General features: G+C 42.1%; 2 protein-coding genes across 3 annotated transcripts in view; both read left to right on the top strand.

Annotated features, from left to right (window-relative positions):
- The first annotated feature begins 2,184 nt into the window (after positions 1-2,184).
- rae1 (ribonucleic acid export 1) lies at positions 2,185-9,731 on the top strand. Of its 2 annotated transcripts, XM_020592857.1 has the most exons (13): positions 2,186-2,381; positions 3,086-3,201; positions 3,337-3,441; positions 5,344-5,436; positions 5,531-5,617; positions 5,701-5,787; positions 6,154-6,225; positions 6,336-6,443; positions 6,627-6,733; positions 6,920-6,995; positions 8,311-8,505; positions 8,643-8,728; positions 9,348-9,731. In XM_020592857.1, coding segments are annotated over exons 2-13 (1,104 nt in total). In that variant the 5' UTR covers positions 2,186-2,381; positions 3,086-3,114; the 3' UTR covers positions 9,349-9,731. The 2 variants fall into 2 exon arrangements, with proteins under 2 accessions (XP_020448512.1, XP_020448513.1); XM_020592856.1 differs by lacking the exon at positions 9,348-9,731 and having other exon boundaries at positions 2,185-2,381; positions 8,643-8,732.
- Positions 9,732-11,142: 1,411 nt separating this feature from the next.
- The window catches only part of LOC109956055 (RNA-binding protein 38-like), a 9,143-nt gene continuing 3,868 nt past the window's right edge, over positions 11,143-16,417 (top strand). The window contains exons 1-3 of the mRNA XM_020592858.1: positions 11,143-11,593; positions 13,608-13,731; positions 14,248-14,302. Coding sequence (XP_020448514.1) covers positions 11,381-11,593; positions 13,608-13,731; positions 14,248-14,302 — 392 coding nt within the window. The 5' untranslated portion in view covers positions 11,143-11,380. The remainder of the gene's footprint in view (positions 11,594-13,607; positions 13,732-14,247; positions 14,303-16,417) is intronic.

The following is a 16,417-nucleotide window of genomic DNA, read 5'->3' as shown; positions in this document are numbered from 1 at the left end:
TCAGTGTGGGATAAGATTGGAAAGGCGTGTGGGGGTAAAGCAATAAAAAAATTAGAGCGAGAATGGATCAGTGTCCTACGGTGAAGTGTGTCTCTATCTTGGTAATAACTTGGGTGCGGTGCAGACGTTTCAAACCCAAGTGCTCTATCACTGCATCCTTTGTTTAAACATGGCTGGCTATCGATGAAAGTGGGATTTACTTAATATCTGATTAGCACATCTGTTCTCTTGTAGTGTCTTTTTTCTCTGCAAGCCTGGCAGTCATCCTCTCTGTTTTTCATGCCATAACATCAAAGATATTCTGTACTTATATTCAAATTCTACCTGTTATTTTCCTTATAACAGAACTGGGGAGTTTAAATGTATTGTCCCTATGCCTCACATTGCACACGAAGACAATTCAACACTAAATGATCAGTCACTAGGTAGTGGGGGGGAAATCCCCCGGTCCCTTCTTCAATCCAGACACCTTTGAACTCAGACAATAAGGTCGGGCCCACCCTGATTGTTGAGGGAGCTGAGTGATAAGCAGCAGCAGCCCAGTACATGAAGGGACATGTCAGTAGCCCCTGTGAATACTACAGCAATGTGCAAAGCACTCCACTGTGGCTGCTTTATTAGAGAGTTAATGGGGTTGGGGTGGGCGAAGACTGACAGCAAGAGTCCAACACTTATGTACAGATTATACATGTGCTTAAAGCTTTGAAGCTGCATCAGCACACATGGCTACAAGGGAGGGGGTTATATCCACCGAACTGTAGCCTTTTACTAATGTGCGTTTCTGTGTCTTAACCTCTATTTTGAACTTTTTTTCTCTGTATAAAGGGGGTCACTGGAGCAATTCATTCAAACCACAATTGTCCAATAAAAACTAATTCCAAATTGCAGTTTATTACACACACTAGTCATTTAAGATGTTATTTCAGCAGATGTCCCTTTACATGACTCATTCCTTGAAGCATATATAAACTCAAGAGCCCCCCATCCACTACAAACATTTGTAAACCTTACTATGTCTTTAATAGTAACATTTTAAGACTGTTTTGCACATGTACTCTTCAGCGGGGTGGATGCATGCCAACATCTAATCTAACAGACTGCCTTTCCAGTCATCCTCATCATCCTCATACTCATTAGAACTGGAAATGTTTTTACACTATGCCACAGCAGCTGGGCACACATTTTTCAGCCTCAAGGATGTATTGTAATTTAAAGAATGTACCATATTCTATTAATATGTTTTTTTATGTATACAGTCAGTCGAAAAATAATCATTCACCATGTCTTCTCCTGGAGCTACAACAAAACTGTCATACTCTTTAAAAACACCACATATTAATAAGAAGCACTAAAAATGGTTTGTGTTGCCCATATGTTATACTTTTATACTTTTGTTTCTCTGGTTTTTCTAGTGGTGTTTTGTCTTTATACTTAGGTTTTTTAAGTGACCTGTCCAGGGAGTGCAGATGTAAAATAGCATTAAGCAAACTCTGGTACAATACATCAAATGATAACATTTAGTCTGTGTTTAGTAGGCATTTGTACACAGTCCCTTAATAAATTTAAACTGTGAGGTTGTGGGGAACAGGCAGATTATTGATTCTACACCAATATATTTTTATCATACAGACAACTGGCCTAATTGTTGATCAATGTGGTTTTTATTTTAAAGGCATTTCCATCTGTACAGATGGCTCTCACCTACAGCCAAGCCTGGATTATCCACATATAAGTGAGGCAGATGTCCTATGGACAGATTCATATGCACACAATATGCACAAAATAATTTTAAATCAAATTTGAAAAACAACAGGATTACATAAAGGTTTATTATCATTACTGAAAAGTAAGAACCTTTACTATAGGTTGCCATAAAATAATCACATAGGTACAGTTGTTGTGGGCATACTTTTGAATATTTCTAATTGACGCTGCTTTATAGGCTACTAGTTCTACATTTGTCTACATGTACTATTTCCGCATTTAGATGTGAATACTGTATTTTTAAACCCATTACATTTATATTAAACAGTTCATTGATATATAAAGTAGTAGCTCTATATTCTGGAGATGCTCACCTTCATAACATGAAGGTGAGCATCTCCAGAACATTTATACATAAAGTAAAATATATGAATACTTCTACCAGTGGTTGTTGAACACAGTCGTACAGTTTCTTGACACTGGAGGGTAAAGTGACTTTTGGTCATGCACTGCCTCTAAGTGCTAACTTCAGAAACTACACGCTCGCTCCACCGGGGCCAATACGTCACTAAACTGCGACATAACGACGAACAAGCGCCACATTTTTGCTGCTCTAAATTATTTTGACGTTTTCAACATTACCGTAGTAGTTACAACCACAGCTAAACAAATCTGAGGTATGTGTATTTATTTAGTTATGAGGTGGTGTTGCAGATGTTCCAATGTTCAGATGTGGTCTTTGAAAATGTTGCTGCAAAGTAAATTTTTTAATCGAGCATCATCACAGTGGATGGTTTTAGAACCTGACTAATGCAAGACAACTGGCGTTGAATTAGTTTTCTGACTCATATAATAGTTAAAATAGTCGCACATTAGCTCAAACGTAATTATTTTGCATATCACACGCAGTTAAACTGCCCACATATCCTCATGTTAAAAAGCTAACTAGAAACGCATACTTCTAAGCTGGTATTGGCGTTGCTAGTTAGCCGTCCTGCTACGTCTTGTCGAATGAGCGTTTTGGTTTACGTTACTCTTAAGTAACTCTGATATCAGACCTATGTCATGAGCTACAGTCAGTGGACATGCGTACCGAGTTTGGCACCTGAGTGTTATAAAGGTTTCGTGGTAAAAGTGAAATAGTATATATAACCTAAAGCTTTGGTGTTAGCTACCTAGCATCACAAACAAATGTTGGCACGCTTTCATTCCCTTTATGGATCCACGGCTACATCCAGATTAATTTGTGTGCATGAACAAATGCACGTTAGCTTTTAACACGGGTTGGCTTCTGATAATGTCGATGCTTTCCAAATATAGGCACAAATGAACGTAGTCTGCTACTGCGTGTAGTACACCGTGCCCCTGTCTTCTCTCTCAGGCGTACAGTTGGAGTTACGTTCATGCACAATGAGTATATTTGGGAGCTCCGGCTTCGGAACAGGAGGAACCGGTGTCTTTGGAAGCACAGCGGCAGACAGCCATAATCCCATGAAGGTAAACCAGAGGAGTACTGAAGAAAAGTATCTGGCATCTTTTGTCATGATGGGTCAATGACAACAGTGCCTTCATCTGTTTATCTGATAGTTTAATGTTAACCTTTGGTGTTTATGTTCCTGACTTGTCCTACAGGATATTGAAGTGACTTCACCTCCAGATGATAGCATCAGCTGTCTGGCATTCAGTCCCCCTAGCCTGCCAGGGAACTTCCTCATTGGAGGATCCTGGGCTAATGATGTGAGTTATTTATTCACCCCTACAATTGATCTACAGTCAGTTTATTTAGTGGTTAAGCATAATAATTTTAATACTGCTGCACTGGGGCAGAGCAGCACCTGGCAGGACCCCCATAATGCCAGAGGGGAGAGGCTGGCGTGGTGTCCCAGAATGCCTCTCTGGACGGGAGGCATATAGTTAAGACTTGACTGGACTTGTTAGAGTGTGTTCAGTGTGTGCCTGTGTTTTATGGTTGCTGTGTGTTCCCTGGCTCACAATAAAAGAGAAGAAGAAAAGCCCTGGTATTATTTATCCAGCCAACTGTACAATACAGAATTTGAAGGCAGATTGAGAGCAGGCCATACATTTTATAGTTTAAAGGGCAAGGCCATTTAGCCTTCACTGTCATACATATTGAGAGAGCTCAAAGATCACTTGACTGGGCACTAAGGCTGAATGACAAATGGACATATTGTAGACATAAGGGTATGTTGTTTTTCATGCAATAAACCTTTAATCCTCTCAGTACTATTAATAGGTTTGTTGATAAAGATATTAAACAGTTTTCTTTGAATATTAGTAAGTAAGTAATATCATAAGTAAGAACCTCTGTGCATTTTGAAAGTCAGGAAGTACTTAGCAGACTTTAATAATAATAATAAAAAACAACAAAACCAAAACAAATCTGCACAAATTTGAGAAAATATCTGTGCTGTGAAAACTATTTAAAACTTAACTGAACTTAAGAGATCCAGGATTCCAAAATAAATCTACATAAACAACTATAATCTATAATTCTGTAATTACCTGACTGAATCACATCACCAGTTATTAGGAAATTTAGGAATATAGGCCTGTTTGTTTTATAATTGTCAATGTGTGGAAAATTGCTATTGGATGGTGTTGATGAGAGAGTCACTTATCTGACACCAAATAAGGTTAGAGTATTAATTGGAGGGTCAAGCATCCTTGTAATTTGTACCCTTTTATCTTTTAATCCAGCAACTCGGTGCAGCTGCAGTGCCGCTTCCCATGCATAAGTCTGAAGTAAACTGGAGTTTGACAGCGAGCAGAGACCTCTTTTCCTGCTTGTGCATTTGAAACAAACAGGCTACTGGACTGGCATCAATTCTGATTGTTAGAAAAATATCTGTGGATGACTGATAAAATATGCTGCAGCTACAACTCTACAGGGTTAGGAATGACTGCTTTCATGTGGACAAGAGTTGAGAGTGCTGCCAGAGCTGATGAGGGCACCACAGTCATTTGAGGCCAGATAAGTCCTACAAATATAAAATCAGAATCTGCTATATTGGCCAGGTGTTTCGGATGCATGAGGAATTTGACTTTGGTACATCGGCTCTCAGTGTGCAAGTATACAAAATAAGCAGTATTAACAGCAGCAAACAATATCATATAATCACCTTTATTGGCCAAGTATGTTACACACAAGGAATTTGTTTCCGGTATAGAACCGAGGCAGCCATCTGCGGCGCCAACTCAACCGATGGCTTTAACCACTGGGGGCAACTTGGATGTTCAGTGTCTTGCCCAAGGACACTTAAACATGTGGACTGCAGGCACTGTGATTTGAACTTCCAATGCAGACAGACAAAGCAATGCCCCTTGTGAAATGAGATAAATAGGAATAAAAATAGAGACCTGTATGGATCTGTATAATCTGTGCAGTGTATATTTACAGGTATTGCACTGAGGGTTATTTTCCAGTCATACTGTCATGGGTCAAGTGTTCATCAGAGTAATGGCCTTGGGGAAGAAACTGCCTGGTTGTCTTGGTGCACATTGTAATACCGTCCAGATCACTAGGCTTGTCTTTCATGAAAAAGGACTTCTGTAAAACATAAGTTTGTACCGTGCTCACAATTTAACAACATTAAACTCTGTGCTTTCATTTGACCTCAGGTCCGGTGCTGGGAGGTACAGGACAATGGACAGACTGTCCCCAAAGCCCAGCAGATGCACACAGGCCCAGTGCTGGATGCATGTTGGAGCGATGTAAGCCTCATCATACAGAATAGTTTCAGCACTGTAGCAGATGCTGTCTGCTGGGCCACAGAACAATTTATGATGTGCTGTTCTTCTTAACCAGGATGGGAGTAAAGTCTTCACTGCTTCCTGTGACAAGACAGCCAAGATGTGGGATCTTAACAGCAATCAAGCAATGCAGATTGCACAGGTTGGATGAGAGCCCCCAAATCAGCTGTGCACTCATAAGAATGAAGCAGAATCCTGTTACATCTCCCGTTATTCTCTTCGCAGCATGACGGTCCAATCAAAGCCATCCACTGGATAAAAGCCCCAAACTACAGCTGTATCATGACTGGCAGCTGGGACAAAACACTGAAGGTACCACAGCCGCTTTCACACATTTTTTATGCCTCCACGCTGGCTGTAACCACAGCCAGAGGCGTTATGTTTTCAGGGTGCCCGTTCTTGTGAATGTGATATGTCAGGAACACCTTGAGGGAATTTCTTCTGTCCAATTCCCATATTTGACTGGTTGGCGGAGATATGCAGTGGAGAAGCAGTAATTCTAGTTTGTTTTTGAAAATACAAACATTACATTTGAAAATAATAAAGAGCAAAAGAGCTTTTTTAACCATACATGGAGACGGTGAAAGTGAAGTTCTTGAATAGATATTGACATATAACTATAATGAAGCAAATTCTATAGTGTTTTAGCATTGAAAAACACTTTGTTTATCTCTCTAGTTCTGGGACACCCGCTCCCCCAATCCCATGATGTCTCTGCAGATGCCAGAGAGATGCTACTGTGCAGATGTTGTAAGTGGTTTTTGAGAGGTATGTCATATATTTTAATGCTTGCTAAGCTGATGACTAAGTTGGTGTTTCTCTTTCTTTTTTTTTAATGCCATCCTGACCCTGATATGTAGGTATACCCCATGGCTGTGGTTGCCACAGCTGAGAGAGGCTTGATAGTATACCAGCTGGAGAACCAGCCCTCTGAATTTCGCAGAATAGACTCTCCCCTTAAACACCAGGTGAATACAAAGTTCTTTTAACAATGATCTTTTCATTGTTTCTGTGTCTCCCCTAATCCAGTACTTCCCAGCCAAATTCATTTTCTTTGACAATGAGTATAAAGCCACTCTTTGCAAGATGTATAATTTTTCACACATGGCCTTCATTTGATTTGATGTTGGTCTCCTGGTCTGGTCTGCCAGCACCGCTGTGTTGCCATTTTCAAGGACAAGCAGAACAAGCCCACAGGCTTTGCACTGGGAAGCATTGAGGGTCGAGTAGCCATCCACTATATCAACCCTCCAAACCCGTGAGTGTCTAAAGTAATCCATTTCCTATGAGTGTTTGGAGTCTTGCTTATCAGTCAGGTGTATCTTTAGGTCAGTAAAGTGCACATATAATTGGTTATTATTTTGTTGACATAATTACAGAGACACTGCTCTTGCTCTGGTCTGAGGTAAAAGATGACATGAGTGTATTTGCTGATGTCTTACAGAGCCAAAGACAATTTCACCTTTAAGTGCCACAGATCTAATGGAACCAACACAACCACTCCACAAGACATCTATGCTGTAAGTTGCTCAGAATCACTGAGACAGTGTTTCTTTTGTGCTTGCTCTTAAAGGAGGCTGTATTGGCATGTTTGATTGTTTTATTAGAACACAAATTATGGTAACTTGTGGATTTTATAGGTGAGTTTTGATGCAGCATGTTATAAAAGAGTTTTTCCACAGCACAGTCTCCTTGTCATAGCAGGAAAAACAACATTAACGTTGGATGCCTTTTGCTTTTCCTGTGATGTTACTGTATATCTGCACTGTGTCCTACATATAGGCTTTACTTGGCCACCCATTTTTATTATTATTATTATTTTTTTTATCTGTCTGAGCGAACAACGCAATTTGAGATCAATTAACTAGAGAGCAATTTCCCCTCGCTCTTGGTTTTCAGTTGTTTTTTTTTATGTTTAAAATGGGTACAATTTTATTCCATTGTAAAACTGCATGCAGTGCTCTCTCTATCTCTCGCTCTCTCGCACACACACACACACACACACACACTGATAGACCATCTGTGAACAGCTCCTCCTTTCTGTTATTGTGCTTTTAAATACAAAGCTGTCATTCTCAGAGATCCAACTCTTCTAATAAGTTATTAGCAAGCTAGTAAGGCTGGTGGAACTAACTTTAGAATACAGATGGTGCTGAGGTCAACATGCTGGATACAGCATGTATATGGTCTGCTTTGCAAGTGGATAATATTAATGCTAATTCCTAACTCATATTTGCTCCCTCAGTCCAGGGGAATATTGAAAAACACACCAAACCAGCAGGATTAGTGATTGGTTAATTCATTTAGGATATTTCCAGGCTTCAGCCAGTGCTGCTGAAGCAGCAAGAGAGGATCAGGAAGAGATAGCTGAAGAGAGAGATGTAGGAGAGCAGGAAGGCAGCAGCCAACATGCTGCTGTGAGAGCCAGCTAGTGTAGCAGCAACAGGAGAACACACAACAGTAAGCACAGAGGCACAGGTGGCTGACCATGTGTCAGTACCGCCACAAGGAGAATCTAACTCTGTGGAGAACACTGCAGTGAAAAAATATGTAAAAGTTAATAGTGTTTATTTTTTTTATTAGTATCTGTATAAAGGTGACTTAACATTAATCATTTCCATTTTTAAATACATGTAGATTAATATAAATGCTGTGTGCTTTAATTGTATTTGTAATATCCACCGATTTTCAAAACAATCTGGTTGACCCCATCGTGCTGGACAGCCCTCATGTATCATTTCACAGAAGCAATGTCTCTGATATAGTCCCTGTGACACAGCCTTATTGAAATGTTTCCACAAGTTCTACATACTAATTAGCATTTTCTTCCATCAGGTGAATGCCATCTCCTTCCACCCTGTCCATGGCACACTGGCAACTGTGGGTTCAGATGGCCGTTTCAGTTTCTGGGACAAAGACGCCCGCACCAAGTTGAAGACCTCAGAGCAGCTGGACCAGCCCATTACGGCCTGCTGCTTCAACCACAATGGCAACATCTTTGCATATGCTTCCAGTTACGACTGGTCCAAGGTAGGAGGTGTGAAGTCTTTACAAAAATAGTGACCAAGTGTCTTTATTTTACACTGTTTCAAAAGTAATCTGCTGGCATGTGACCTGTCTTGCACCATTTTCTTTTTTATAATTGTGTTCTTTTGTGAATACCTCAGGGCCATGAGTACTACAACCCCCAGAAAAAGAACTACATCTTCCTGAGGAATGCTGCTGAGGAGCTGAAGCCTCGGAACAAGAAATGGTGAGAGAAGGGTAGCCAGTCTGTAAACCTGGAGACTGCGGTCACCCGACAGGGCTGCCCCACTTCCTCAGTGCCCCTGTGACTCGCAGTGGGGCCTTTCAAGGCACCCCTTCATTCACATGCATGGAAGTGGGCAGTGAGGATATTGACATGATTCAGATCTCAGCACTGCGATGTACTGCTACAAGTAGTCCTTTTGAGTGGGAATGGTGCTGTACTGACCTGAGTGAAGTCATCTGTAGGCTTGTGTGGTTTTTGCTGTAATAGTGTATACAAACTGCCTTTGCATTTGTATAATCAGGAGTGTTTGGGGGGGGGCATTGAAGCCTGCTGGTATTTTACATTACTTAGCTTCTATGTAGTAAGGCTTTGAAGTGTATTCAATGACATGATGAACTGAAGGACTTGAATAAGTTACAGAGAAGATTCATAAATACAAAATACATGCCAGCAATCATTTACAGTGAGTCAACCAGCATTTGTAAAGATTGGTCTTTGTCTGCTGAAGAGTGATTTTGTGCTGTTTATTTTGTTCAAAAAGGGGACAACAGTGAGCGCCTTTTCAGAAATAAACAAACAAAAAAGTTCACTGTGACTGACTGATCCCTCCTGTCTTTAGATTCGTCGTGCCAAGTCACATCTCTTGTGGGGAAATGCGGAAGACCTGCTGCTTTAGTGTGTGTGTATACGCTCGAGACAGACTCCTTCCTTTCGGCAAACACCTGGACCAATGCTGTGGTGCTGCGTGTACTGTGTATGGACCAATCAGAGGGGCCTACCCATCCTGGTGTTGATGACTGCTGCGTGACAATTGGTTGTAGAGGTCATCATAGAAAGGGAGGGCTTTATTTGTCCTTTTTATGTGTCCAGTTCCTTATGGTTTTTTTTTGTTTTGTTTTTTTACAGCTTTTCAAAGACTGAATTCTCTTCTGATTTGCTGTTACTCCGTGGTTTAGCTCCATTAATGAAACTGGGATGTAAAATAAATAAGTGCATACTCTTAGATTTGAACATGTTTATTTCAACTTGAAGGGGTAAGTAGGTTAAAGGCAATGTTTTGTGTTTGCTGTATAAATGTTGGGGATTTTTAGAACTGTATTGTGCATGCTAAACCATCACCACTATCATATTTCAGCTGTAGACCTCCATTTTGTGGATCTCTGGCATTGGAATCATCACAAAATCAAGCTGATAAACTTTGAACACCATCTGTATTACAGTGGCCCCTCCTTTCTGCTTCCACCAGGTGGAGCATTTTGTCCTTCAGTGTGTCCAAGACATTAGCAGGACAAACGAGATCAAAGCAGGACAGTGGGGCTCTTCAGTCAGGTGAAATCCTTTTGACAGGGACGCAGAGATGGAAATGGAGGATTTATCAAGAGGATATGAATGAGGTTCCATGGGCAGATACAAAGGCCATGTGTTAAAAGTGAACCAGTTCATGGAGGAGAAGGTGTGAATTAAATGCCTTTTTATTGAGGTCATTAGAGTGTCACCTCACTGTCACCCTGACCCTTGGCACTTAGCAGTGGAACTCCAAGGCACTGAAGGCAGGGAGATGTGCTGCTGCCACAGTTCACTGGCTCCTTTAAACTTTCATGGTGTGACAGGTACCACTTTAGACCACTGCCTCCTCCACCGTTCACTGTCTACAACAAGTTCCTTTTAAATGATTGAACAGAAAGGCATCCAGGGTGATTTGCACTGGTTATCATGAATGAGCACTGTACGCGTTTCATCTTTGCCCCAGTTCTCTCAAAATATGCCTATCAATACTTTTCTGATAGGGTGATAAGTGGTGGTGGACCCAAAGAAGCCAGTCTGTTTCATAAAGACTTACCCTACTGTGTAAACTTAACTTAAAACTCTGATATTGCCTTTCCAAAAATAAGTTAAAATAACATTAAAGGTGTAATGTTAATATCTTATACTTAATATATTGATATAATAGAATATATTTGTGAGACCCTGTTAGTCAGATTTAAGTATGATTAGAGTGCATTAAGATAAGTGTTTCAGTTGAAGTGGTTTGAGTCCACTGGCCTCTTGTTTCAGTTGTAGGTATGATCAAACTTCTGCCTGAGCAGTATGTACCATGGCATTGTGATAAAGTGAAGTGACAGTAAAATTAACACAATTTCCCCTGTTATTTATTCAATTTCTGAAAATGAATTCAGGTCAGAAGCCGAGACAAATACTTCCTCATTACAGAAATATTAACACCATGTGGCCGAGCCGTGCTTGTTTCTTTGTGCTGTGCAGGACAAAAGCAGGTGCAGCACCGCGCCGGGGGAGGCGGAGCAATAACCTCGATGGCGGCGTTGGGCTACAGCTCGAGTTAGCACAAAGCTACAACGCTGATTGGTCAAGAGTTTATGTGTGGGCGTGGCATCTGTGCTGCGTTATAAATTCACCCGGCACGTTTCTTCAGCGCCGAAGAAGTAAGCTGTTTGGACCAAGTCTACGGAGTCCATGCAGTGTCCGTCGTAGATGTTAGCAGATTGCTACAGCTTTGAGCGAAGGTTGTAACATAAGAGGGAAGTGACAGCATTGTACAGTAAGATATTAAGTGTTGTTTGTACTGATGCTGGGACGTTGTTAAGCGCTTAGGTGATAGCTCAGTGTGCCTCCGGTCTTCTCTCCGGCTGACCAATGCTTCTGCATCAGTTCATGAACGGAGCTCTGGAAGCCATGCACCCCACGTCGCTTCAGAAAGACACGACTTTCACCAAAATCTTTGTCGGCGGGCTGCCGTACCACACGAACGATGCCTCTCTGAGGAAATACTTCGAGGCATTTGGGGACATAGACGAAGCTGTAGTGATAACGGACAGACAGACCGGTAAATCCAGAGGATACGGCTTTGTAAGTATTAACAAGTCCCGTCACGCACTGTAATAGTCACAATGAGACAGACACACGCTGCTCTCATTCATAACCTCTAACGTCATTAAACCACACTAAAAGTTACTTATTTGCTATAGTTCCGCCATATAGCCTAGCTTCTGGCGGTTGTCATGAAGACATGCTTGAAGTGTTTTACTGTCCGCATAATAATTGCTAAACATCTGTTGTAGTTACATGTACTCCATGTGAGAGGTCATCCCACACCGAAGCTGCACAGCATCTCTGTGTTTTCGCATGGCTGGCTGTTAGTTTAGCTTAATGAGTGTGAGGGATCACACAAGTTGATGGGTAACTAAGAAGATTATATTTCAACATATGTCTGATGGCCATCCCCCCCACCCCACAACTGATCACTGAACAGCCCAGGCTTATGGCTCTGGGAGTAACTGTGTGTGGGTGTTTGTGTGTATAAGAGAGACGGTCTGCACTTTTTGTTTGCTTTATATGGTTATTTTGGAGCAGTGGGGAGGCTGACCTTGCACACCCTGCCCTCCATTGTCAAGGACCAGAGCCGTAGCTTGGCTGCCTGGAGTGAAATTCCAACATCAACACATTGGCTCTCCTCCTGCTCTACAAATTATGTTACATTTTCCTTTGGTCCTCTCTGAGTCTGTGGACTGGCTAAGCTATCATAGGAAATAGTGTCAACTTCATGTTGCCTTCTGTTCTAGCTCATGTGGCAACAAAGTGCTGTTTGCCAGTACATTAATCACAGCTTATTTTTGGCTACTGTCCCTTTTTAAGTCAAATTACTGAAAAATGTCCAAGTTTCCTGGTGATGTCTAATTTAAATCTGTACTAATAGGTGACTTATCCTGTTCCAGGCAGATAAAGACAGCTATTCTCTCTCTTTGACACGAAGAACAGAAGCAGCAAAAGAAATGCAAATATTTACAACCTTGGAAGGACAGATCAGTACTAATGTACTATCAGGCCAAAGAAGGAATGGAAAGCTGTTATGTGTGTGTGTGTTTACTTCTAAAGTCAGAATTGTAAGACAATTGCTCTGTGTTTACACATCAACGGTCTAATCCAGAGGAAAGCTGTCCTGGGAATCTACTTGTTATCAAACGGCTGTGCATTGAGGCCGGTGTTTCAAGTTAAACAGGCTCCAGGAGATGTGGGTGCTTCCCGGGATGAGGTGCACAAACCCGCTGTAGTGAAATGATCAGCACTTTTTAGATGGAGGGAGGTGCCCTGGAGCACACCCTTTTTTTTTTTTTATCTTTTTGTTTTTTTTTTCCTAAATGCACTTCAGAGGTGTATTACTAAACACACACACACACACACACACACAGACAACAGCATGGCTCTAGAGTGTAAACACAGCCTTGCTCCTTCCTGTGTGTTCACAACACAGGCCCTGGAGTGGGCTTTGTTCCGGATTCTTCCACTCTGAAGAATCATAATGCTTTTTAAAAAACGTCCTTTTGAAAAACACAAGTCGTGGCCTACATTGGCTGCTCAGTCCACACACCGAGGTGACTGAACCCTCTGAGTAGGCAGAACGTGGCAACCAACACAGAAGGGCTCCTCTAATGCCAGGAGAGAGAGGAGGGGTGGACTAATGCCAATCTCCTTAATATTTTGCCCCTAATTGGATAAGCTCCTTGTTACTCTGCCCAGATCCATATTTCAGCAGCTCTGTCCATGACTGGGTGGCAGTTGACTGGCTGCCTCTGCTGCTGTGGGCAGTTTTCAAAGCTTAGCATTGTGCTTTGTTTGTAGTTTCCCTTCTGCTTCAGAGAAATTGAATCTTAACAGTGGAAAGCCTGTAAGGTGGGATTTTATGATAAGGCCAACAGACCACGTCCTGTTTTGTGCGTGTCGAGAGTTTTTGTTTTGCTTAAGTAGTTGTGTCACCAGCTAGGGAAGCCAAGCCACCATCTGTTTGTGATAGGAGATAGATTTTTATTTATTTTTTTTTTTCTCTCTTGTGACACCTTGTTGATGAGTCTGACTCTGTCACCAGGTGACAATGACAGACCGAGGAGCAGCCGAGAGAGCCTGCAAGGATCCCAACCCCATCATCGACGGCAGGAAGGCCAATGTCAACCTGGCCTACCTCGGTGCCAAACCTCGCAGCATACAGACAGGTGGGGGTCAGTAAAGTCATCCCTAAAATTATGGACATTATAGTGCCCTTATCTTTATCAGCTAATGGTGATTAGAGTATAAAATGTGGAAGATAAACAATAAAAACCTGTATTAAGCTAAACACTAGAGCTGCAAGCAGATGTACTGGGGTTCGAGCACCTGATGTAGCTCAAAGTTGAGTGCTCGGGCAGGCTGAGACATTGTCCTTCCACACTTCTGACTTCACTGTCATGTCCCCTGAGGGGTGAGAGGCTATAACAGTTAAATGTGTATGACAGAAAGTGTTCAGCAAGATGATGTATACTCTCAATATGCAGCAGATCTTGTATTTACATACAAAAAAAAAAAACCACAGTCTCCCAAATGCATGCATGTTTTCACTGTGCATTTGAAACTGTTGCTGGCAGGACTGAAACAGGCTCTGCCTCTATGCCCTCTGTGGATTGTTCTCTGGTCCTCCTCTGTAAATGCAAATGTGTGTGTGTGTGTCTGACAGCCGACCTCCTTTCTTCCAGGCATTTCTATCGGAGTGCAGCCCATTCACCCAGCACTCATCCAGAGGCAGTATGGGTAAGTGGGCGTTTGTTGTGTTCTCTTCTGTGCAGCTCCACTAGGCTACTATTCCTTGGACAAACAGGGCCTCTGGAAAGTACATGCCAGTTTCTGTGTCCACATGCAAGCCCACGAGTAGCCTATTAGCATATTTGAGTTTTGTTGGCCCGGGAGATTGTTCACATGTCTCTGGTAATAGAAGAGCATTCCAGAGGTGAATGTGTGACTTACTTGTTAACTTCTGTCAGGAACCTCTTGACTCGTGTACCTGCCTGAGCAGGCTCCGTCACTGAGAAGGCTTCCTAGAAGTGGCTATGTTGTAGAAACGGCCTGGATGGCGTCGAGGAGCCGCGGTCTGCTGAGCAGCTAATGAGCATTTCACTGCAGTAATGACTCTCCTCACCCCCCCCTGCAGCTCTCAGATATCACCTCTCCAGCTTAAGCTCATTGCCGTTCATATTTTACACGCACATCCTCAGACCTGTGAGGAAGAAGTCCAGTCAGCTCTATAAAGTAGGTTTATGAACAGGATTTGACACGTTAAACATATAACAGTTAAGGAAAGAAATTAATTTACAGTTGCTTAACTTAAAATATTTATTAGTTAATTTACCTAAGATGTTTTATAGACTGCCAGACAAAAGTTTAGACACACTTTCCCACTGAACTGATGTGTCCAAACTCTTAACTAGTAATGTATATCTGTGTAAATCCAACAGATTTTTGGAATTATTCCAACAAAGCCAGCCACTGACCTTGGATTGTTGAAACTATGATGTGTATTTTCACTATTTTCTGACATTATGAAGACTAAACGATCAATTGATCAAAGGTTTTTCCATTCATGTCTGACTCATCTTATCAATCTTGTTGGCAGATATCAACTTAAACAGACTTTCATTATATGAAATTTGATTTTTGAAGTGGCAGATCAGTTTTTCCCTTAAATAAACATTTATTTATTTTTAGTATTTTGAGTTGCTGTGGTGTTTTTTATTTTTAAAATGCACACAGGAGACCCTGGATCTTAAAAAGACCCTGCAAATCAATCAGTATGTGATGACAGTAATGAGTACTATGACTTCAGAGTGTGTGAGTTTCATGTGAATCCCAGGACAGTCCACAGGGACAGGGACAAAATAAGAAACACTTGGTGGTTTTGGAGGCTGTTGAACCTAAAAAAGACACACACTTGAATAGATGAGGACTGTATATCAGCTGAATCCCCTTTGTAAGCTCCCACTGGGTCTGAATGAGAAATCTCAGGGTCCACTATGGACTTGTCCCATCATGTTCCAAGACCTAAAGAGGAAGCGGGAAAGTCCCTCCCATGTCCATGCTCCTGGTACCACAGTGAGCACGGATGGTACCACAACCCTCAGGGTTTGAAATGTGGAGCACAGGGCTGCTCTGAGGCATGTGTCTGACAGGTGCTGGCTCATATTACAGCCTTTTACACTCCCTTAATCTCCCATGACCACCGCCCCAGAGACGCAGATAGGCACACACCTGTCTGCCTGCCTCCAAGCCGTCCTCTGTACGGCGGGCGACAGACACAGGCCTCCTTCAGATACCAAGCATACAAGTGGCTTTTCTTTCAGTGCATCTACTCCTCCCTAAACCCCTTGACAGCATATGGTGTGAGGTTATGGTCTGAAGCAGGATTTCGAGTGGTGCTGGAGCGCTGTGCGTAGTGGTGTTGGTTTACTTGGTTTACTGCTGTAGTTGTGTTCAGCTTTGCTCAGCGGATGCTGTGGGCCAGAAGGTTTCACAGAGGCCAGGAACACTGTTTTGATGGGACAGGGTGCTCATCACATCTTCCACTTCGTCCGCAGCCTGGCAGCTTTCCCACTCCAATTATACCTTTTTAATTCATTTTCAGTGTTTTTATTTTTTTTACTTAAATTTCTCCCATTACAATGCTGCAACTACCAGGGTGTCAGATGGAGACACTGAAAACTGACACCTCTGTGAGACTTGGGTGAGGAGGTGGGTGGGTTAAGAGGAAATTGAGGGGGGAGGGTGTATGCTGGGTACTTAATGAGGCAGTGTGCTCCCTAGGAAACACACCTCTACAGGTGTTGAACAAAACACCTTTCTTTCCCCTCCTGCTTTCAAAGAATAATATATCTA

The sequence above is a fragment of the Monopterus albus genome, unplaced genomic scaffold (genome assembly GCF_001952655.1).
Source record: "Monopterus albus unplaced genomic scaffold, M_albus_1.0 scaffold18.1, whole genome shotgun sequence".
Taxonomy (NCBI): domain Eukaryota; kingdom Metazoa; phylum Chordata; class Actinopteri; order Synbranchiformes; family Synbranchidae; genus Monopterus; species Monopterus albus.
The sequence above is the reverse complement of the archived record's forward strand: the minus strand, read 5'-3'. Positions and strand labels throughout refer to the sequence as shown.

Coding starts and splice junctions, on each gene's coding strand:
- rae1 (XM_020592856.1), top strand. CDS start 3,115: ATGAGTATATTTGGGAGCTCCGGCTTCGGAACAGGAGGAACCGGTGTC. Junction 3,202..3,336: donor ACAGCCATAATCCCATGAAG/GTAAACCAGAGG, acceptor CTTGTCCTACAG/GATATTGAAGTGACTTCACC. Junction 8,506..8,642: donor CCAGTTACGACTGGTCCAAG/GTAGGAGGTGTG, acceptor TGAATACCTCAG/GGCCATGAGTACTACAACCC.